Source organism: Mugil cephalus, chromosome 6 (genome assembly GCF_022458985.1).
Source record: "Mugil cephalus isolate CIBA_MC_2020 chromosome 6, CIBA_Mcephalus_1.1, whole genome shotgun sequence".
NCBI lineage: Eukaryota > Metazoa > Chordata > Actinopteri > Mugiliformes > Mugilidae > Mugil > Mugil cephalus.
Genome location: NC_061775.1, coordinates 19,864,950 through 19,890,244, shown reverse-complemented (window position 1 = coordinate 19,890,244; position 25,295 = coordinate 19,864,950). Strand labels below are relative to the sequence as shown.

The 25,295-nt window shown below is 40.6% G+C and overlaps 1 protein-coding gene across 1 annotated transcript in view; it reads left to right on the top strand.

Moving 5' to 3' along the window:
- LOC125009992 (contactin-associated protein-like 4) overlaps positions 1-8,341 on the top strand; it is a 93,582-nt gene extending 85,241 nt beyond the window's left edge. The window contains exons 21-24 of the mRNA XM_047588327.1: positions 1,411-1,498; positions 6,118-6,333; positions 6,803-6,874; positions 7,404-8,341. Coding sequence (XP_047444283.1) covers positions 1,411-1,498; positions 6,118-6,333; positions 6,803-6,874; positions 7,404-7,597 — 570 coding nt within the window. The 3' untranslated portion in view covers positions 7,598-8,341. The remainder of the gene's footprint in view (positions 1-1,410; positions 1,499-6,117; positions 6,334-6,802; positions 6,875-7,403) is intronic.
- The last annotated feature ends 16,954 nt before the right edge of the window (positions 8,342-25,295 follow it).

Genomic DNA, 25,295 nt, shown 5'->3' with positions numbered 1-25,295 from the left:
ATAACAAACAATCCTCCAGATGCTCAATGAAAATAAATGAAAGATTAGAGACCACTTCATGGCCGCCATCACTGTCACATCACAATGTTAAGTGGAGGCAAAACAGAGGGAAGTTTGAGGCAAACACTGTCATTTTCAACCATGAAAATCTTGTTTTGCTTTATTTTTTGGTGCTAAAATCGACAAATCAAAAACAAAATTGTATCAAATACTTTAAACTTTAAAAGAAAGGACTGGAGTAAGACAAACTACAATGCTCACACTTCTTATCAGATAAGATTAATATCTAATGCATCATCAGTTTCAGCCTGGATAATGTCATGGGTTAGAATAAATCATGACTGAAAATATGTTAAGTTAATGCTTGTTTAGGGGACATGTTAATGCTAATGCTAACCGCTAGGTAACGCAACGTTAGTTGTGTGTTTCAGGGGTATTTTCAGTTGCATTTGCTACTTTACCTTCCACAGTGGTTCCACTTAATTCTTATAATATCTTTGTTGGAGCAGCTTCACTTGATAAATACAGACCAGACTTCGTCCCCTCTGTGTCCTCCTTTGGTCAAATCCTCCATCCAGTGAATGAGAGTGTAGGAGTTGGTGAACGTGGTCCGATCAGTCATAGTCAACTTTTTAAAATAACACTCACAGTCTCGGAGAGTGAGTGTATTAGTATATCCTCTAAAATATGTGTTTTCCATATCCATTCGTGCCAGCACAGTCCACTGAAATATGCTAACCACCGTTAACACGATCAGTACCTGTTGAGATGTTTGGCATCTAAATCACAATTAAAACCAGAAAAGGCATACACCAGTAGTAATGGGTGACATCAGAAAGCAGTAACATTAACTTCAGAATATTTCAGCAAAAATCTCATGTTGAAAAGATGAGTCGAGAAACAGCCCTGACCACCACAAGGGCGCTTCTGAAAGCTTTCCATATTTCATAAATGATACATTTCTCCTCTTTATTCGAGCTACTTTTGGTTGCACTGTTTGCTGTGGCTCCACTTAAGGCACGACTTGATCAGCAGCGGATAATCCCTTATGAAAAATGATACTAAAGCCTACATCTGTGTGATTGCAAGCAATACATCACACTGAATGAGTTCATCATAAAGAGTGTCTCTCTTTGAGATGTTTGCTGCCTCAAATCCCTCTGATCTTTTCTGCTCAGCCACCATGAACTACAAAAACACTCAGTGCTCTATTGGTTTCAAGCATAAGGGCTGCATCTCATTTGAATGTGCAGATCAGTCTGGCCAAGTCAACATGTTCTGCCGTCTGCTCCTCTGCAGACTTTTGTTGAAGTTTCTATACATCTTTGAGCACTTAACAATGAAGAAGTGTGTCTGTTCGGCTGTTTTTTTGTTGCTATGAATAATTTTTCAACACATATAATATTTCAGATTGACCAGAGTGCCAGAGAGGACTTCAACCTGACCTCTGATGTGGAATTCAACAGCATCAAATCAGTGATTCTGGGCAGAGTGCAGGGTAAGTGAATCTCTCCTAGCGCTGAGTCCAGCACTTGGACAGACGCATTTCGAATCACAGCTCTGAGATGTTTGGCCTCATGCGACAAAATACTGTTGTGGAGCCTTCTGCCGTTTTCTATTCATCATGCTTGATGGACCAGAGGGAAAACTGCGGCAAGAGCAGCAGCTGTGGTGCTTCTAAAAACAAGTTGACATCCATATTCAAATGGTCACAAAGCGAGCGCTTTCTCGTAGAGATGCAAAATGAGAACACGCTGAGAAATGTCTGAAGGTGCAGCCACCCACTTAGGTCGCTGTTTTCTGTGGCATTAGATGCATTTTAGTGCCATATGGGTTGGTAAAGTATTGTACAAATCATTTCTTTTTTTCTTTTTTCTTTTTTTCTTTTTTGCTAATGCAGACACACAGTATATGTTTGTGCACTTTTATTTGTGTTATTGAAGAGGTGGGTAATACAGTGTTGATGTCTGTCTCGCTGAGCCGGGTTTCAGACAGCTGTAATGGTTATAACTTCAGAAAAGGTCCTTCACTTTGTATGGTAATGAGGAGAGATTGAAAAGAGCAAATTACTTAGAAGATTGGAGTCAGCACCCTGCGATTCAGCTCAGCAACCGGTAAGTCTCCGATGCTGTGGGTAGGGTCAAAGCAAACCAGGATGTCAGACAGTACAGTTCACCCTGTTACTGCGGAGAAGACACTGTACGGATTTATCTGCCAGATATTCTCTCAGAGGCAAAAGACTTCATAGAAGTTATGGTGACTTTCATCTTCCATGACCATTGATAGCTTCATATATATTGACAGCATATCTTTAGAGCTCAGACAGAGTCCTGTATTGTTGTGGATTCTCTATCAGAAAACAATGACTGAATCGTTGGTCTTTCTGAAAACATGTACTTTGTGGTTACTGCATAACTGATTAAATCTGAAATCCCCAAAAGCTGGATTTATTACCTACGTTGCACGTTTTAATTTATAGTTCAGCATCAGGTCTTTCACACATTTCAGCATTAGATAGTGTATCAGCTAAAGTTAGGCCTCTCATGCTTCAGTTAATGTATGTTCCCTAATAACCGCACATTTTTTCATTTACTACATTATACTTATTTATTTTGATTTATTTATTTTTACAACTCGCACGATTAATGGACTGCTTTACGGACTGGTTGGCATGGCAGTGGCCTGGATGAAAATGAAACGTATTCAAAGAATTGATACTTGCATCAATGGTATATTAACTATACTTAAAATTACAGAAGCTATCCTTGAAAAACATATCTTATGTGCATTTTAATGTTTTACTTTGGCCTATTCTAATAAGAAGTACGTAGAACTTATGACCTATACTGCAGCCAGTCACCAGAGGGAGCTCTACTTGCTTTGGCTTCACTTTTGAGGAGCAGTCCATCTTTATGCTTAATGCAAACTACAGTATAAATCCAGTTAATGGGTTGGGCGTTATTTCATCCTGTTTTTCACCTGAGCTGCTTATGGTTTAAATCAGATCATTACGGTTGTTGTTTCTTTTACGGTTTCTCCAAGTAAAATGAAAAATTGGTCTGGTCTTACACATGTTGGGGAAATCTTTGCAGACGCCATCAGTGATAGAAATACTGAAAAACCACTATGTATTTTGTCATCTAAAACAAGCTCTGTTCCCTTCCATCCATCCATTAAGGCCACTTAAAGCTAAAACCTGACCTAGTCCACAGGTTGTCTATCACAAGGCCACCTGGGTGTTAATTAATGGAGGCTAGAGTGCCTTAAAAAAAAAACGATTATTATATTTAATACCTCGGTACAAAGAATAGGAATTAAGTCCAACCTGCAGCTAAGAGGAGCAGCACTTTGAATACTATACTTAAGCCTTGAAATGACTGGATATTTGAGATATTTGCAAGTTCTGACTGTGGAAAGTAACTTAAAAGACCACGTGTAAGAAACCAGCATAAATTGATGCTGTTTTTAGTTCATCTCCTTAGTTTTTTTTTTTTTTTTATTGTTGACCCTGGTCATGTTAGTGTGCGACCGAGCCGCCGCCCCTGCTGAGCCAGAGGACTCAGCAGTCATATCAGTATCATAGGGGTATGGTTGATGTACTGTCACTCCCTGCCAGCCCTGTCATCCATCAGCCTAACTAATGGACCGAGAAAGGATGGAGAGACTCGGATACTCGCAGGGGGAGAAAGATAGAGAGGGAGGAGAGAGACAGTGATAGCAGGAGGAGGCGGAGGTGAAGGTGGACAGTATTCTCTCAGTTCACGAGGCCGGTGCTGTCACCGTTCGGGTTCGGCTGCATGCACAAACATCAAAATCCTAAGTTAAGCCGTAGACTTTTCCAATAGTAGAGATGAGTCATTCTTTCAAATAAAAGAATAGTAGACTCTTGAATCTTGTTGTATTTTTACAAATATTTTACTTTTTTATTGAAATAGGAAATTTTCCTGCTGAATTTTAGTTAATTTAAATTTTTGGCTGTATGCTTTAATTCGTTACAAAGGGGGAAAGGCTAAAGAATACAATAATACACAATAGTTTACCCATGCAGCTGTTACTTTAGCTTTTCTGTCAACTCAGTCATGCCCCTATCTTACTTACTGATTCATCCCTAGATCGACATGTGTGAGCTTAATAAATCCAAGTCAAATTATCTCCCGCTGCTCAGAGGATCACATTCAATTTAAAACTCAGCGCTTGATCAAATATGCAGCTGATAAACTGCCCTCTCCAGCCAGGCCACGCTGCAGTGTCCCCTTCATATGGTGAAAAGTTGTCTAGCTCTGGTAATAACTTAGATGAGTGGCAATGATGTGCTGTGTAATGAAATTGCACTGCAGGAATAATTGAGCGTCGTACTGACATTTATAGATGCTTAAGATTTTATTTAGCACCTGCTGTCACATATTGTGAGGTTTGCGATGGTTTCCTCAGCCACAAGTTAGACTCACTGGGAGTTTCTTAAGGAGGCAACTTGATGTCACTGCAAATATATTTCCTGTCATCGGAAACATCTTAAAAGCTTCTGTTTAATTGCAGGTGTTTAAACTGTGAAGCTGCAGTGAATTTCTTGTCTTTTATCATGGGCCGGTGTCTCCCCAAGACTAAAGTTGAAAGAACTCGTGGAGGAGTTAAGCATAACCACGGTTTTATGAAATTTCTTCATGCTCCACAGTGAATAAATCTGGGTTTAATTGCCCTTTTACCCTCCCTCTAGCACCATTATTATTACAAAACTTTCAGCACATTTATAACATACAGTTTAATTACCATTTCATTATCAGCTAGTCGGCTTTAAACATGTCTCTTACTGGCTGTTTAAAACTGCACCGTGGAACTTCTGTCTCCTCCAGTAAGAGAAGTTACGTGAACAGCACTGATGGTGTGTTTGTGTTCGGAAATAAGCTATAATTAAGCATTCTGGTAGAGGTGATGCATATTAGCTGCGTCGCCACATTCCCTTCTTTGAATGCAGCGTTTCTTTCAAGAAATGTTTTGTAATTGCTACATGTGTTCTACCTCATTCTGCGCAATCACAAAAATGTGCTGCAAACTCTCACAACACCAGCAAACCCTTATCGACTTACTGGTCTGAAAGCAACTTTCAGTTAATAAACACCTAATGCATATTTCGTCAGATTATATGAATGGTATTGTGAGGTTTTTGCAGCATGTTGTTGTTTTCTCATGCGTTGAGCTCTCTCGGTCACTGTAGGAATTCATAGAACCCTTGGTTACATTTGTAACCATTTCTTTTTCCATATAATCCTGTTTGCTGTACCGTAGTCTGTGTTCCTGCCCTCAACAGTCACTGATGTGAAAACAAATAACTACCTGCTCTTTACTGTCACCAATGTTAATTTATTTCTTGAATATTGCTACGTGGCACTTTAATATCAACATGTAGCTGTCTAACATGTTGCCTGGTGTCCTTTGTATTTACATTTCTATTTGCGGGGTTTTGGCACCTGATAAGCCGTTAGTTCAAAGTAATAAAAAGAGGAACAGGTTTCACCGTGACAAAAGGCCCAAACGGCGCACGCATAGATTGGCCTGTCTTCTCATTTATATTGGAAGACGCTGCGGGACATGATTTATATCCTGTGACAGTATTTGGTGCAGGTGCAGAATGTAGCGTGCCCTTCACGTGTAGCATGACAGAATACGAGGGTACACAACACCATGTATTTGATTTTGATGCTCGGTACCACGATTTATGTGCCATTTCACACCAGAAAGTTATTCGCATTTATGTTTAGATGTAGTCTTTTAGCCATCTATCCAAGAGTTTCAGTTTCCTATTTCGATCATGTCATGTTTAAAGACCTATGACATTCAACCTATGACAAATTTTATCTCTGACTATAATGTGTGGTTCACAGCCAACCTCTGCTGGGTTTTTTATTTAAACCAGACATTTTCAGATCCTATTTTGCAACAGCAGAATGGATATTGAAATTAAATTAATTACACCAGAGACAGACACCACTTATCATCACAACCGGTCTCATCAAGATAAATACTTAAGGACTCATCACTGCTGTACTTTGAACGTGTAATTTATTCGCACTGATAATACATACCTCTGCTCTGTCTCTTTGTTTCTCTCCCTGTGATCAGAGTCTGATGGTCTGGATGCAGAGCTAGCAGGCTTGGCCTCTCTTGGGTTCACTGGCTGCCTGTCAGGTGTTCGCTTTAACTCCATCAGTCCTCTCAAAGCTGCTCTGCTGCATCCTGACAGCCCCGTTATTGTCACCGGCCCACTGGTACAGTCAAGCTGTGGTTCCTCCTCTGAAGCCGATCCCTATGCAGCAGAAACCACACACTCCTTATCAGGTATCCTTACATTGGCCTCCAAAATAGTTGTAACTCGTTAGAGGATGGACATGGGCCTTCTGAGGGTCCTGTGGTGTCTTGAAACAGTGTTGTTAGTGGGGACCTTTGGTTCCTGAGGGTTGAGGGGAGGGGCCTCTATAGATCTTATGCACCTTCCTTCCGCTAGTGCAGGGATCTGTCTAGTACCTCTTTACTATTATTCTTATGACTTTTCATTAGACGTTCACATTGGCTCATTAACCATCCTCCTCTGTAAGCAGACAGAGTGATGGCACAGTTACAGTGTCCTGTAATAAAATCTGCTGCTTGATGAGGTAAAGGAGGATGGAAGGTAGTTATTATGAGAGCCATCAATCTGCATCTCTGGTTTATTATTTGTTATTATTATCATTATCATTAGAGTTTTTAACTTTTCCTTCCTGTTTTTTGTTCCCCTCCCTCAATTATCATAATTTTTTTGTCTCTCCAGACCAACCGGATTCATTGGATCCCGGTCAACCTTTAGTCAACGCCATCAGGAGTGACTCGGCTCTGATTGGAGGTAATGCTATACGTTTCAGCAGGCATAAGATTAAATAGCGAAAACTGACTAAAAACCCTTGAGAAAATTTGGTCAAGTACCAGACGTCTACACTTTCTACATTTTACTCTGGCACACTTAACACATTGCCATCTCTCACTGTACCAGTGTGAAATCATGCATATGCACAGTTGCCAAAAGCAAACTGAAAAACCTGGTGACATGTCAGAGAAATTCAAATTATCACTTAGAAATAAACACGATTTTTAAATTGTGCTGGAGTCAAGAAAACAACACTCATTGCGTTTCATTTCAACGGTTTTGTGTAAAGGTTTGAACACTTGCGCTAATTATTAAGCTTCACAGATGGACTGGGTTTTATTCTTCAACTTTCTTTGAAAAGCCTAGTTTGAAGATTCGCCCTGTTTCCATTCATGCTAACGATTCCTGTTCTGCATCTTTACCAAATGCACAGACTAATATCAGTCCTCGACATGAGCAGGCACGTGTGAAGCAGGTAGTAAGCGATTTTTGTTTCTCTCGTTTCCAGGGGTGATTGCCGTGGTGATTTTTGTCACTTTGTGTGCGCTGGCGGTCATGGCCAGATTCATCTGCACCAGGAAAGAGACGTACCGCAACCAGGAAATGAAGGCGGCACAACCCGAAGACCACGAGTTTCCGTTTAGCAGCCAGGCGGACTCCCCGAGCGCTCCTAGTGAAAACCAGAAGGAGTATTTCATCTAGCAGGAGCCCCTGGCCTCACACTGACCTGACAGGACAGAGCGGGATGGCTTAACCAGCACACGGTTCATTGCAAGACAGCACAGAGCCCCTCTGCCTCACTGCTCCCAGTGGATCAACAAGATGTGAACAGAACAGTTTATGAGTTTATTTATTCTGTTTTCTTTTGTGAATATTTGACACTTACTTGTTGGGCCTAATCTCCCTGTAAAGGACGTTGCTGCTGGTGTCACTTTGAGGATGTAAATATTTAAGAATGTACAGTAAATGGTGATTTGTGTGCTTATAGCTAAATATTTCTGCCAACAAGTAATTTATTTAAAAGGAAAAAAAAATAGAGAATCTAAAATAATGATGAAAAAAAAATTGTTCCTGTTAAGTATTTTTGGCTTTATTTGTAAGAAGCACTTTTCTACAAGGACAATGAACTTTCTGTGAAATTTGAGATGTCAGAGCCATACAGTATGTTTCAAAACAATAAAAACATCGACACGGGCTTATCCGACAGGAGGCTTGATATGCGTGGTTCACATATAAAAGCCCAGCCAAAGCACAGTCCCAGAATCAGAGAAAACCCATCTGTCACGACTGAACATAATGACAACACCTGCTGTATATATGAATACAAAACTGAAGTCAGTCTAAAACTTTACGTCCGCGCTGTCATCGACTTAGTCAGACAGTTTTTATTCTACTCACTGTGCTTTTCCTTTATATCATGACCACAATAAAAGCTTCACAATGTGACACAGACTATTTTTATTTATTTTTTTATTTATTTTATTTATTTATTTTTTTTGCTTCCTGCCTGCACCACCTGCAGTGAGTTTTTCAGTTTTCAGCAGTGAAACAGCACGGGCCATAAAACACGGTCTCTCGGTTTCATGTGTTTGCATCTGTCTCTGCCTGATCGGTAGACATGGATTAAAAGATCACGGAAATGCAAATAACTCCAGAAATGTTGATAATGAAATGGATGAAATCATGAAAGTCAACCAACAAAGTTACACTATTCATTGTTTACACCCCACTTTCTCTGCAAAACTTATCGGCAAGATTTTAACAAGAGAAACAGTTAGAAAACTCAGAGGATGCATTTAACGTTTCTTGTTCTTTTTCATGCATTTTCTTAATAAAGAATTTCTTAATGTTCTATAAAACACAAAAAAATAAAAACACATTCTACTAACTGTACATTATTTCTTTTATACATTTCTAGGATTCAAAAAGAAACTTTTATTTAATTCTCTTTAACATTATCTTCATAAAAAAACGTAAAAAAACGAAATGTAACCTTTGTGATGTGACCCACTGGTTTTCTGAGTGGTTATGTGGTTACTCCAGGCCATCGACCTTTTGGCGAAGCTTGTTTCACAGACAGTTCAAAATTGTAGCCACAGGGATGTGTTGAGGCACTTTTAAAATGATCGGATCGGAATCGGGCTTCAGACAAACCCAAAGATCTTTTGTAGATATTCACTTTAGATCTGCCATCAACCAAAACCACGTCCCTGCAGTGTCAAAACGTCTTCTTCCTTCTTCTTTGCATCCTGGAAAAGCTGCGTGTTGAAGCTGCTGGAAGGGTCCAGACGTGGGACTGAGATGTCGGCTGTGGGCTGTCTTCTCTGGTGGCTAAAGAGGTTAAAGGGTAACAAATTCCCTCCTGGGGAACTAGCTGTGAAATAAATGGAGTAATGTCATGATGTGGGTTTTCCAAGCGCACCACTCTTTCTCTTTAGGTGCTCTCTTGAGTGTCTCTCAGATTAAAGAGATGTGCAGCTCCTTATCTACATTAGTCTGCTGGTGGCACCCATAATGACAGATGAGGCTGCCTCGTTATTAATGAAGAAAGTCATTACCATTCAAATGTGCTGTTAAGTTTTCTTTATGTGTTTATCTGTTGAATGCACCCAGCAAAAATAAGTCGTTTTATATTATGAACCAACTTGGTGTTAGATTTACCAGTAATCATCACTGATGATTATAAAGTCAATGTCCACGACTTGCGTGCAAATTTAAATCCTGCCATAGCAAGAAAAAAAAACAAAAAACAAAGAATCATTAAATGTAGCAGAAAATGCTGTGGGGAAAAAAAAAATGGTTCAGAGGCAGCTGAGGTCTTTTGTTTCCCTGTTAAATGAAGCTGAAACACAGCAACATTTCCCCTCTCTAGAGCAAATTAAATTAACATAAATTTACAAGCCAGATTGTAGTTGCCCTGAAACTTTTAGGGCAGGGTTTTTCTTTTACGCACTACATGACATTATTGATGGATATTAATATGCCTCTGTCTGCAGAGCGGAGATAAAGGAGGCTCACGATATGACCGAAACATCGAGGAGATGGAGTTTCTTAAAATGAACAAATCCCCTCTCAAATCTAAACGTTGGAGGTTGGAGGCACATTAGAAAACAAACTGAAAATGGAAATGAATGCAGAATCGATGCTGTAGTTTGCGGTGATAAAGATGAAGATAAGCAATTTAGTTTCTTCACATTTAAATATGCAAAACTTCTCTCTGGGGGAAAACAAACAAACATTCCCTTTGACAGAAATGAATATTTATCTCATATAAATCTGAGCAAATAATGTTAAAAAGAACCAAAACACAGATAGAACTTTATTACTAGAACTTATTTAGTAAAATGCGGAGGAAAACCTGCTGCGGTACTAAATCCTCAACAGAGGCCCACTTTTAATTAATGAAAAACTTCTTTTGGAAGTTTCCCTCATTTAGAGCGAATTCTTTAGAAATATGCAGTGAATATGAAGTTCAGGAAGGATTCACAACTTAGAGTGTTCGGAACAGCGTCTCTCTGTTACATTATTTTGTTAAGGTAGATTCAGTTTAGTGAACTAATTGAATTTAAAGTACAGAAACTGGATCAATCATCTCAGCAATATGTGATGAGATTTGTTACTTCTAATCCAAACGTGATGCAGTTGATTTTAATGTGTAACACCGAAAGAGAGATTATACTTATACCAAGTGGATTTGTATACTGGGAAGTTCAGACTTGATGAGTTCTTCTCTGAAGTACAGAATTTGAAGGATGGGAGGATTATATAACTTTATACAACCTTATATAACTGCACATTCTGTTACTAGAGGCGCCGTAGTTTAGCTGACATTAGATCTCTGTTCTTAATGTGGATTTTATACTTGTCAACAATAAAAAAAATCTAATGATCCGGCAAAATGCATATACTTGTGTGGTGTCCATGGTGCAGGAAACTGTTTATCTCCTAATTTAATGGATGTGAGTGGAAAATAACATCCACATCTTCATTTCCTGGTTTATTTGAAATATAGCCAAAACATACAGTTGAAATAAATATGGATGTTGCAGATTTCACCAGTAGTTATTTTCAGCTTCACCAGTTGCAGATGGAAAGAAATGATGTCTCTGTTTTGGTCCTCGTGTTTGGAAGGTTCCCAGGAAGCCGAAGGACTGTCAGCCAGGGGGACATAGGCACATCCCTCCTAAAGTCTGGAGCCGTCTCCACTCTCCTTACTGCGTTCAGCTATAGGTTGGTTGTATCCCAACATGACACCAGTCCATCAGTCTGTGGACATATTCATCCTCCTCAGATTTTCTTCCAAAGAGGGTCATGAACTCCACAAACTTCACTAGATTGACAGACTGGTGACTGGAGGAACATCTTGGTCTTGGTGAATGAACGCAGCCTTGAGGGGGGAAGCCTCGTCTGACTGGAAGTCTGTGGCCAAGAGTTACCTGAGTTCCTCGGAGCACAACTGCTTCCCCTCACCGTCCCCCTGAACTGGTGCCTTGACTCCTTGTACTTGTCTCTATCCACACTCCTGAACGCTTCCTCCTTCTCCTTCCCCAGCTGTCTGAGTTTCACTGTGAACCAGGGCTTGTCATTGTTGTAACTCACCCCGGGGCGTGATGGCGCACAACTGTCACAGGCTCTGTGTACTCGTCCAGACTGTCGGCCGCAGCCCTGAACACATCCCAGTGCAGTGCAGCCCAAACACGCCCGGTCCCGATCCTCCACAGCCTCGCCGGCCCAACGTTTTGATGTCTTCACAACAGGTTTGGAGGGTTTTATTTTTTGTGCCTGTATGCAGGAATGAGATGAACCGTGACTTGGTCAGAGTGTCCCAGTGCAGCGCGGAGGACGACGTGATAGGCATTACTAACTGTACAAAAGGAGAAGGACCGTTTGGAAAGGAAAATACTGAACCTGCTCTGGGTCTGTTCGTGTGATAATCCATCTGCAAATTACGTCTCCTCTGCAAGTCGACTTGACATTTCTGTTCTGTGCTAATGGCTCATTAGTTCTTTAACGTCTAAAAAGTGAACCTCTGTTTTTTTTTTTTAATATATATATCAGCGCATGTCATCCCTTACGTCTGCTGCTGTGGTTCTTCGGGTGGAGCCACGTGGTTGTTTGCTAGATTTTGTTTGTTTTCATTCAATGTATTCAATGTTCTTCCATTTGATCACCCCGGGGTTTCACTTCCACGGTCTACACGCCTGTCACAGACTATTCTACAATTCCTCGGAGGTTCCTCCACAGCTGCTGTCATTTTTGACTAATTGTTTTGTATCAGCAGCACTGCATGCTTACATGATCCAAAATTACCTAAATACCATTAGGATTTATGCTCGTCTCTAATGTAACATGTGGGCAAAAGCATTCCACGGCTCACTGGAATGATAATTGAATTTAACACGCCGCTCAACTCGAGGTTGGTGTCAAGAGTTATGAATAAACGTGCTCTCACCTGAGTGGAGAGAGCTGATTAATGCTTCTCTGTGCAGATGAAACGGGAGCTATCGTTGGGTAAGAGAAGAGGCGGGCGGAGAGTGCGCTGACTCTCTGCTGCTGTTTCCCGTTGCACCGTGGAGGTGGGCTGGATAATTACCAGCAGCCTTCTCACTGATTAGTGATCTGATGAGACTGCAGCACAACAGGCAGAAAACGCGTCGCCACTCGCCTGATTATTAACGACGTCGCGGACCCCTGTTGTCAGTTTGTATCCATCATAATTGTTTTTGTAAAATTGATCTAGGACCCGCAGTGTGGCTTTTGTAGTTGCGAACACAATGTCAAGTTTGGAGACTCGACCAAGCGAGGCAGCCTAACATAAAGAATGGGCAAAACGAGAGCTGGTGGTAATGATGTGTGTGGTCATGCAGAGAAGTCAGTATTATTTTGTCTGTGGTCTGTTCATGGATTTTTAGCCATGTCTGGAACTATATACACACATATTGCACGTGACATCAGTGTTCATACTTCTTTTTTCTTTTTTTTTTTGAACGCAGCTTTTTCAGGTAAGGCTGGTAATCTATAATTTTCTTATTAACAACAAATCTCATTAAGCCAACAACGAATTGATCCAATAATCCATGTTATCTGTTCAACCAAGGCATGCTCTATAGGGCCATAGCTTTCCAATAATGTCCAAAAAAAAAAAAAATGAATGAATCCATATGGGCACTCAATAAAAGATGTTTTCATTACCTTAAACGTGCACAATTTGGTTTATTTTAATCCATTCCACATGGACTACGGTAAACATGTCATGAACACTCTTCCAAGTTACAGTTATAATTAGACTATTTTCAGCTACACTCAGCGTACAATGATAAATAATTATGTCTATATTAGAGGATTCAGATGTTGTAATTAACTGTTCCCAAGGGAGGAATGCCTGTGTTCTTGTAGCAGGGTGGAAGGGTGGAGGTAGACGTTATGGACGGGCGGATGCGTCTGAATTCAAACATGCAGGAATAGATTGGAGATGTCGTCACTTTCAATGCAAAAGGATTAGTTTGAGGTTTAGGTTCCCTTTCAGAACCTCCACAATGGCAGAGAGGATGAGGTGCTGCACACAAGCAAAGGCTTCAAGTAAGCCTGGAAGTGAGCTTTGGGGGAGGTGGGCCTGAAAGTGCCGAGATCTAACTCGAATATCGACTGTTTTCAGGCAGGAGCTAAACTTAAGAGCTGCATAACAAGCAGAGTGGGGAAGTCTTTCTCTGGGAAGAATCAAAGCAAAGCAATTCTATTTGACTGCCACAACCAATTTAAATGTTAAATAAAATGACTTTTTTTTATTTTTTAACCACAATCATTTAGTTTTGAAGTCTGACCACAGAGATGATTTGGATTTTACAAAGTAAACAGTTCATATTTCAGTAAGATAAAAAGGTGTTTGAGGAAGTTAGTGACAGGTTTTAAACCGCACACTGATCACAAATGAGATAATGAACCAAGAACTCAGAAGTGCACTTGAACTATATAAAGTAAAATTCCGCTTCTGACTGCATGCTGCTTAGAACCTTCACCAATCAGCCACAACATTATGACCACTGACAATTCAGTGTTCTTCTGGGGGACTTCTGGACCTGGAACTCATTCATGTGGATGTTACTTAGACATGTAGCACCCACCTTGATGGCAGCAGCCATCCCCAGCAGGATGCAGCCTGACACACACACACACACACACACACACACACACACACACACACACACACACACACACACACACACACACACACAGTTTAGGAACAACTCAAAACAGCACAAGGTGTTGACCTGGCCTCCAACTTCACTAGATCCCAAACTGATCAAGTATGCAAGTATGCAAGCCTGATCCACAGAGACCCTCTCTTCAACGCAAAGCCCCCACTAACAAGATTATGTCGCCAGACATCGCAGGACACCCTCAGAAGGTCCATGTCCATTCTCTGATTAGTCAAAGTTTTGGAGGCACAAGGGAGACTTACACGATATTAGCAGGGTGGTCATAATGTTATGCCTGATATTATTATTTTCTTTAAAGGCCAAAATTGAGCACAGTCATCAAGTATTTCAAACAGGTTAAAGTGGCAACTCTCTCAATTTATTTTTGTTGCCTTGTTGTTGCTGTTATAATTATAATTTGCGCTGCAGAAATTACAGCGCTAAATTATATCAAGAGGGTAGTCGGTTCAATTTCGAGACTAGCCTTCTCCTCAGAGTCTCCTCGCAGTATAATGTCAAAACATTTTAATATTCTTCATAAATTACATTAATCTTAACCACCAAGGCACCTTGAGAACCCTAAGTTTAATAATAAATTAATTTCTCCAAACATTTTTGGCTTAGGCTCTTATCTCAAAAGCAAGACTTAGAAGAAGGTTTTCAGGGCCGAGGTTGTTTTTTGACACCGTACACAATGTCCAGCATTAATTTGGGACAATGGCACAGCTTGTCCCTGCACGGCCGGCGTTCAAACCTTCAGTGATCCGATAAGAGTACAGACATAGATCACCGGGCTTTGCTGCTCCGCTGATTACATCTTCAGCAGCATTATGCAGAAGAAGCTCCATAAATAAAACTGATCTGGCGGACACAGAGTCTCTAAACACCTCATGTTTTATTGATATTCTGCACGCAAACAGTTGGAGTTCATCCCTCAGACCGCTCACCACAGTTTCGGGATGTCAGCAGGAACCCGGTCTCACCTCTTCAACCTCAAAGTGGGTTGGCAGACGACAGAATTTAGATGCGGCGTAGCAACAAACCGTACATGTTGGGAAAGTGCTCGGTTGTTTGTGAGCTCCTGTCATACACATAACCATTGGGTAAATAGTTACATTTAAACAATTTTTGTTTAAATGTTAAAGATATTACAGTTGCTGAGCTTAGAATATGCTATACATATACAGCTATATAAATGGCTTAGGGGTTTCATGGTTTGGAGCAAGTGTATCTCTGCACTAAACGTGACAACCTTTCTGTTTTTGTGACATTTCATTTGTAAAGACGTCACTTAACGAAGCCTGTGATTGGTCGAGGGTTAAGGACTGAAAGAGAGCAGAAAAAAATGGCAGTGCTGTCCAGACGGTCGGTACAAGTTTCAGTTGTCGGCATTGTTTTAGCCACGTGATCTGCGACTAGTCAGCTTCCTGCTTAAAGAGTCATGGCACAGCAGTGAAGTCGACAAGTCAAGTTGGTACAAGCCCTAGTGGTGAAGTGGCTTGACGTTCATGAGCTAGCTAATCTCTAGCTGCCTGGTAAAGTTGCACCGGAGTGGTGTTGGCATCGACTCGAAAGTGACGGACAACTTGGTGAGGGGCCAGAGCAGAACACCCGGATCATCAGCTTAAAGGACATCAGCCATTTCTTTTCTGGTCATCGGAACAGGGGTCTTTTTCCGCATCAGGATAAGTAGAGATTAGAGACTTTCCCTCTCCACAGCTCCCACAACTGATTAAGAATCCTGGCTTTTCTCACATGGATGAACTGTTCTCCTTGGGTGCGTAAACCTTTACCTGACAAAGTGAGATTGCTATGTTTCATGCTTGTGTCAATGGTTCATTAACTGAATAAGATTAAAGTAATAAGTAACTCAGTTCATTTAAACTAATTAATAACTAGATTGTATCATCCAGTAGGCATACATAGAAAGAGTTACACACACATAAAAGGCCACAAAGAGCACTGTTGGCATTTGTTTTGAAACTACCCTAAAATCTGAGGGATTTCTCAAAGCTGTCCATCACAAAGGGACACGTTTGGTTAACCAAGAGTGAACAGCAACCTCTCAACTCGCTGCAATGTTTTTGTTTTTGAGCAGAAGAAGACTGGAAGGTGTGATGACTCACAGAGGTAATAGTGTGAAAAGCTTTTCACACTATTTGATGATTCATTCAAACTGATGTTCTTGTAGAAAACAAAGCAATGAGTCTAATGTGGTTCATGATATTCATACAATATATGCGATGGTGACTTTTTTTCTGTCTCGTTTTAATCTTTTCAAAAGAACTCTTTTTGCCATAGGTGAATAATCCTGGTCATTATTTCATGTGGCTTAAATCTAAGTTGTTCGTAAATGTGAAAAGATATTGCACTTCAAAATCAAGTTTTGCAAAGGTACAATCAATAGGCCAGCTTTATATTGGATGTTGTATAGTTTGTTCCAATAAAGTGCTTAATGACATTCTTCTTCTTTGAATTTGTTTTAATTTCCAGAAAAAGAACGTGCGAGACACTTTTATAACAAAGTAGTTTAGTTGACGTTCAAAGCAAAAGAGCCTCTTAGCGCCGCTTCCGCTTTCTCCCCCCACCGTAGACAGTGGCCTCGCTGTAGCGTGATTCGTTGTTTTCATCTCAAGTCTCGGGGGTATTACCCCGGCTTGGCACAGTCCAGTGCTCCTCAAGGTTTCCACAGCTCTAAGGAAACTTAAATGCAAGGATCCGCTGCACTTCAAATGGCTGGTCAGAGAGGAAGTGTACTGTATCTGGTTAAAAGTGGAAAAAGTGTGAGGCTCAGCGGTGGGTTTCGGCAAAGATTTTTGTCTGCATTTAAACTTTAATTAAAAAGTGTTAGCTCTTATCTACAGGTTCGTTCAAATCAAATTAAAGCGAGTTATTCCTGCAGTTGTATGTGTATTGGGTGTAAAACTATGCTGTAAGGTGCAATTACTGGGGTGTCAGCCAGTCATGAATCAGCCAATTTAATGATGATGAGAGATGTTTTGATTTTAGCTGTAAAAAAAAAAGTTGACCATTTTTGAGCTAAAAGAAAAAAAAATGTTATGCCTAGAAATACCCAGAACATCAAGGCAGGGGCTTGTAGGAGAAAAATGACAACAGCCATTCAAACAAGGCCGCATTTTCTGCAACACTATGACCATGAAAAAAAAAAAAAAAAACATTTTACTACTATGAATTCCACTGTCTGTGTGGTGCCGTCTCCTTTTGATCTGGTTAGAGCTGAGAACCCACCAGAGCAGATATCAGAAAACGTCACAGATAACCGCAAATAAATATATAAAACGGGATTAGTTTGTTTGGTTCATTTGCTCAGACGTGGAGGCGCAGCTGCAGAAGCAGGCTGGCCCAGGTGGGGTTGAAGAATCCAGTTTAATTTCACCGTCAGGCAGATTGAACTACAGCCACAATAGATGCTGCTCCTGCTCTTTCCCTCTGCATGCGGGAAAGAAGGTCACATCAATATGTATGCAGAAATGTTGCAGTTGGATGTTTCTCTGCTCACCGGCACGCTCACAGATGGTGTGGTGCTAATGGACCTGGTATGACAAAGGGAAGGAGCCAAGTGCATGACATATTGAAAGCTTAACAATGAATTAATGCCAGTGTATTATAATGAGGATCACTTGAATAAATAGGCAAAAAACAAAAACATATCTGCACAACATTGCACAACAGTAGAACAGAGCACACAGCCACATCAACCTTCTGTCATATGAACTACTGTATATTTACGTAGGTAGAGAATTTCATTGCATAATAATCTTGTTTGGACCTCAATGTGCTTGTAATCAGACAATTTCTGTGTGGGAGAGCACTGAAGGTTTATTTTAAGATAAATTTAAGATACAGAAGCATTAACAGATATGAGATAATGCTGTATTCATGTCATAATGATGCACTCTGCTTGATAAATGCGCAATAACACAAAGGTCCCATAACATTTAGCAGATATAATTAGATCATTGCTAATTTGCTAGTGTTTTACGTCGCTTGTTAAGAAGACTTTATGGTACATTACCTCCAAAATCGGAAATGGAGTTGTGCATCGCATAGGCTGTTAAGACGACTTGTATTCTTGATTTTAGGATAGAAAATATGTGCATCGTTTCTTATGTCTTCCCTGGCTAGTTGTGATGATGAGCAAGATATACCCTACTGTTGTTATAGTTCACTATAAGAGACTTTGTTGAACAGCTGTGGGATGTTTTTATTTGACTCAGTCCAGAAAGACAGCTAACTGTAGAAGCCCCGTAACCATAGCAACCCTCTGGTATACTGGTAGCTGGGGGCATTGTTTCCTATTACTTGACATTGTAACGTTTGGAGACGTGTATGAACTAATCCTTTTAATGAGTTCATACTATGGTATGAGTCTGCACTGGTGGGTCCTTTCACTATAAAAAGTCACATGCTCTCACTAAATACTACAAACTTTAAAAAAAAGTTTAAAGGACCTGTCTGAAGGGTTTAGTGGCATCTGGTGGTGGTGTTGAAGATTGCAACAAAGTGAAGAAGGTTATGGTCCCTTGATAATGGTGAACAAATGCAGGATTGGATGTGCAGAAGATGTTGACCACACAAACTTGCCAAATGTGACATGTTGCAGGGGGAAGAATTTATTTTTTTGTTATGATATATCTCTGTGCAAAATTTATCACTGAAAAAGGACACAATAACACATTCTGACGCTGTTAAAACATAATGAACAGAGTGATCACAGAATCAATGGCACATGAAATCAATAATAAAAATTTTTCGACTGATGAGTGCAAGGTGGAGTAATACATTAGATCTTGCTGTTTTAATAAAAAATATAGTACATGCTTGAAAACCTTAACCTTTCTCTTTGGCTTGATGCTGTTAAAAGTGTGATCACTGGGTTATTATGGTTATTATTCAACGTCATTTATTTTTCCTGTATTTTCCTGATTATTTTATTATGCACGAACCTGAACATCTGGTCAGTTGTAATTATATTATGCTCGGTGTAAGCAACAGTGTAGTATGTGGTAAACAAGCCTTGGTTCAGCCCCGCTATAATCACTACCCACGCGGAGTTTATCGTGCACACAATCGAATTTGTAGGCGTATCGAGGCTCAAATGACGTATGGTATTTATACCCATCTGCGCTGGCAGCATCCAGTCTGTCGTGCTGTGTGTCAAATTCCCTCAACTCCTCCATGTAATTATTCAGTTTCTGCTCCTGTAATACATCGGTGATGCTGTTTATTGCCCAAGGTCAGAGCAGAGGGGGCCAGGGAGCCAAGCCTGTGATGGATTAATAGTTACCAAGGCTTTGAACTCTCTCCGACAGTGACACATTTCAGAAAAGAAAGAAAACGGCTCCTTTTTTTAGCCTCCTTTTCTCCGACACTTCAGAGGAGTGGGCATAAATGTGGCCGCAGTGTTTCTGAATGTTGTGTTCCGAGCGCAAATACCTCAAATGAATGAGGTTTACCAACCGATAAGAGAATCTGTTGAACTAGTAACGCCTTCATTCACATTTCATTGGCGTTGCGTCGCTGCTGAGGGCTAAGAACACTGATGCCGAGCTGAGTGGTCCGGCTTTGCACTTTTCATTGTCAACTGAACAGCTAATCAACCTCCTCTCAAAATCCAGATTGATTCCATTTTTTGTTGTCGTTGCCATTCAGAGGCATTTTGCCTGAAAAGATGTGCAGAATGCCACAAGAGATTCTTTGACATGCTCCTTGAACTTTAAAGGTTGCTTTTGCTTTGCGCTTCTTGTTCAGACACTTTTCAGTTGAGCACACAAACAAAATAAAGGATCTTGTTACCTCCGCCTCCAACATATCCCTTTGTGGTTCATGGCCTTGCTGCAGTGCAGATTTGTTGTTTGCAGCTGCAGTCTCTGGGGTTTAACCTGAGTTGACACAGTTCAGTGATCCTCGGAGCAACTTGATGCTTTGGAGTTTCCAGGAACTTCTTCTGAGCCGTTCGTGTCGTGGACAGACAATGACCAATTGTTCTTTACGCTATAAAGTATATTCTTTCCATCACCAAATCCACCCCCTTTGAACTCTTTGTTGTTTGTTTTAGTAGTGACATGAATATAATAGCTGATTACTTTGTCAAGTGGCCAACAAATAAAGAGACTAAACAAATCCACAAAATTGAATTCATCATCTATATTAAACAACAAATTAAACTGACAAGCTGTGAGTAGAAGTAACCAGAGGAGTCCTCAGGAATAGCCTCCAAGATTAAGAATTAAACCTGCGTATTTAGAGATAAAATATATATTTATATACTGGCTTGTTACCCTGCAATGTGCTGCAATGCCTCCTTGGGTATTTCTTTCAACAGATTAGATTAGAAACTTAATTGTGTATCCTCTTAACTGGAAACATTGGTTATATATTGTGATTTTCACTCCACTTAAACTTGCTCATGGTGAACCTCAGTGAGAGTCATTACGGAAAACAATGCAGGAGCTTTATTGAGACCGTTGGTCCAATTTCATGGTAATCTAACAGGCTCTAGCAGGCCAAGGTGTATGTGCCCTGAAATTAAATGCACAGATTGTTTGGATACGTCCATGTGTGTCAAGACTCTTCTCAAACCGAAGGGCTTCGTGTGAGGGTTTACCTGCTACATGTGAATACAATGTGCAAAGAGGTTGTTTTGAAATAGAGTATTCCTCATCTCAGAATCAGAATCAGAATCACTTTATTGATCCCAGGAGGAAATTACTTTAAGTTATAGCAGCTCCTATTTAAAGTATACCTTAAAGTATACCAGTGCTCAGAAGAAGGAGCAGTGTAGGCATAGGATTGTGTAGAATAACACATATCAATGTCAAAAATATGTATAAGTACAAGTGAACATGTGTTCCGATTAAATATGAAGTATTGCACATGGTGAGTCAAGAGTCCAATAAATATATAAAGAAATATGTACAAGTATATGACAAGAAAGTGAACAAGAGTTATTGCACGAGAAGAAGTTTCAAAACTTTTGAAAACCTTTCCTTATGTTAAGTCTTATGAATAATTATACTAAACATGACCAACATGTCAAATAATAAGGTAAACATGTGTAAAAGTAGTCCATGTAAGCCCAAAGCTCCCACTTCAGACCGATACAAACATTCAGTTTCCAACAAGTGTGCGTACTTTCTCACTGCTCTACATGACTAATATTACGAGTATTTAATGTATTTGAGCACAAATAACAACCATTATCTAACTCATTAAACAGCCAGAACTATTTACCAGAGATGTTAATACTGAAATCTTTGTTGCCGTGGATGTTCACGCTCTCCACTCTCATATTCCAAAATTAGATTCAGGCTTCAACATGCATTGACGGATATGCAAAATTAACATTTCTAATGAGGAAGTGCAGGTTTGCAGTTTGTTTTGGGGACCTCGTTATTGGCAAGAGGATGGTCACAGGCTCATAGGAGGGGGAGGAGCTAACATTGCCTGTTTCAAGATAAATAATGAATAGGCTGGAGATATATAAAGACGAAGAAGAAGTGTGATTCATTCAACACACACACACACACACACACACACAAATAGAACTGGAAGCAAACATAATAAATTACTAGAAAATGTAAAATTATACTCAGTATTTTGAGGGTTTGAGTCCAGCTTGGGCCTTTCTGGGTGGAGTTTGCATGTTCTCCCTGTGTCTGCGTGGGTTTTCTCCAGGTACTTCGCTGTCCTCCCACCTCCAAAGACATGCTCTTTAGCCCTGCGATAGGCTGTCGATCTGTCCAGGGTGTACCCCTCCTCTCGCTCAATGACAGCTAGGCTCCAGCAACCCCCACGACCCTAGTGAGGATTAAGAGGTAGTAGAAGATGAGATGAGATTTTCCGAGTATAGTAGGGTCATATAACCCTTATTTTGAAAGTGAGGTACATTAAATGCAGGAGTGTAAGACTCGGTTATCTGTCACTCAGTGTCGTGTACCTCAACAAAATGCCTGGAGTGGTCCCTGGTTAAGAGCTGAGACCCATTATCCCGCCCACATGTTTGCAGAGGCTTGCGGGTTTCGTCTTCAGCCAGTAACAGAGAGCAGTGAGTGTCATGATCTGGATCAGGCTAAATTTGTCAAGCTTCCCTTTAAACACTCCATTGGTCTCGCTCTCTCCCTCTCTCTCTCTCTTTGGCTCAGACGCAAACTTCCCTCCCACTGAAAGTCATTTAAATGTCCCCAGTCAGGGTGTACAGTGAAAGCTAACGCAGTGACTCTTTCACCATTCGACCAGCACACTTATCAAAGGCCAACTGCCAGGTTCAAAGCATGCCAGAAGCTTCTCGGGGAAATATAGCCGGCCATGAGATAATTGCCTGGTGCAGAAACTGCAAGTTGGAAGTGTGAAAGTCAAACGAACGAATCCTATTTGAATAGTCAAACATTAAAATAAAGCACTTAATATTAACATGACTGCTATTATGTAGGAAAAAATTCACTCTTAAGGCCCGACACACCAAGCCGATGGTCGACTGATTGCCAGTGTCGTCAGTGAACATCTGTGGCGCCAGTTTTTGCCGAGCGCTCTGCACCATTACCACTAGTTGGACCCTTGTCGTGGCTTTTTAGACGATTCAGCGTGTTGAATCAGCAGTGGAGTGCACGAGAAGAGAAATAGATGTAATAAACAAAACGGACACAAAATTGAAAGGGCACACCCTTTCAGATGCTCATTCTTAGCAAGACAGACAGACAGACAGACAGACAGACAGACAGATAGACAGATAGACAGATAGATAGATAGATAGATAGATAGATAGATAGATAGATAGATAGATAGATAGACCTTCTCAGGCTGTAATGAGAACCACATTTGAAAAAACTTTATTCTTGTTTTTGACTCTTATCGCCTTCTGCTAAATGGTTCCTGGATGCTGATGTCCGCATATGTGATACGACACAGAACGCTTCGTAGCCTCCCAGCACATCTGTGCCAGTGGGGATGGGGATGGAGGGGGGGAGTGTCAAATTCCGATTATGCTGCACATGCATGTAAGCACATTAGATGATGTTACTCAATTCTAGCAAGCGGCTTCTGCAAGGAGATTATGGTGCACCCGGATCATGAAATTAAAGCTGATCCGAGGCACCTCCATGTATGAAGTGCAGTTAGAACCACATATTAAACAGGAATTTTACAAGTTAGGAACTCAGTGGGGAAATAAGGGCTGTCATGGCTGATATTAAATCCGCGTTTGAAGCTGACCGTTTTGTTGGTTAAACATTTGGGATTTCAGTTTAACAGTGAGGGGATCCTGAAGAGGACCCGGGAGAGATAAACTGATGACTATATGTAAAGAGAGTAGGGCTGATATATTAAAACTAAACACTGAGGCTTAAAATATTAGCAAAGGAAAATTCCTTTTTCATGCTGTCTTCATGATTTTCCAGTTGAATATTGTAAATTGAGAAACATTACAGGGGCTTAGTAGAGGGTCATCTATTTAAAAAACAACTGGATGAACAAACATTTATGATTTGCTAACACTCTGAGTGCTGAAAGAAGTTGAGGCCATCTCAACGTAGCCACAGAAAATTACTTGTGTTCAGAACGCTATAGAATCATATAATAGGATATGATTTTTCCCAATATTAAAAAGGCAAGTCTTAATACCAAATACTCCATCCAACATCAAATATAAATTTTTACATCTGTAACCTAGCCTAGCAACCAACTTCATTTTTATAACCTGCCAAGCTAGAAAAACACTTACCACTATTTCCTCCTCATTTAATCACAGCGGAAACATAGTTGCTGCTGCCACTTCAAAACTGCATGACACTTTTGCTAAGTAAGAAACTTTGACAGATCTCCTTTTGCACACCATACCATGCCCTGGAGAGCCCCACGTGGCTCGGTCGGCTTCTCCAAGTATAGACTCTCTCTCTGGGTCAGCCTTTAGTGACCACATTGCTCCCACTGAAAAAGTCCCATCTGTTGGGAACCTCTAATTTCTTTTTCACTAAATCTCCTAATATAATATATTGCCAAAATATTCGCTCACCTGCCTTTACACTAATATGAACTATGACATTCCATTCTTATTCAAGAGTTTGATATCTCGGTCCACCCTTTGTAGCTATAACAGCTTCAACTCCTCTGGGAAGGCTTTCCACAAGGTTTAGGAGTGTGTTTATGGGAATTTTTGACCATTCTTTCAGACGCATTTGTGAAGTTGGACGAGAAGGCCTAGTGCACAGACTTCGCTCTAATTCTTTCCAAAGGTGTTCTATAAGGTTGAGGTCAGGAATCTGTGCAGGCCAGTCAAGTACTTCTACACCAGACTCTCTCATCCATGTCTTTATGGACCTTGCTTTGTGCACTGGTGTACAGTCATGTTGGAACAGGAAGAAGCTATGCTCAAACTGTTCCCACAAAGTTGGGAGCATGGAATTGTCTAAAATCTCTTGCTGGGGAATTCAGAGTTCCTTTTACTGGCTAAGCCCAGCTCCTGAAAAACAACCCCACACCATAATCCCCCGTCCACCAAACATCACACTTGGCACAATGCAGTCAGACAAGTACTTCTCCTGGCAACTGGCAAACCCAGATTGGTTCATCAGATTGCCAGATAGAGAAGCATGATTTGCCACTCCAGAGAACATATCTCCAGTGCTCTAGAGTTCAGTGGTGGCGTGCTTTACTCCACTGCATCCGACCCTCTGCATTGCATTGAAGCCATAGAAACACATTCTATGAAGCTCTCTTTAGGTTGGTGACCTCTGTGTACTCTGTCATTTTATGTGGCCTCACTGTGGAATATTTAATAGTGAGAAAATTTCATGACTGGACTGATTGCACAGGTGGTCTCCTTTCATCGTACCATGCTGGAATTCACTGAGCTCCTGGGAGACGATTCTTTCACAAATGTTTGTGGAAGCAAGTCTGTATGGCTAGCTGCTTGATTTCATACACCTGTGGCCATGGAAGTGATTGGATGGAACACCTGAATTCAGTTATCTGGATGGGTGATCGTACTTTTGGCAATATAGTGTATGATTAATATGGTTAAGCTTATATCTGCAAATCAGAAAGTTTCTATAATATGGATATTTTCATGCCATCATTCTCTCCCGTAAAGCATTCATCAAAAGAAATGCCTGCACGTAACTTAACTGACAGCAGGGTCATTAGTAGTAATAGTGGAGCCAGCATAATTAGAAGCATTGATGATTAGA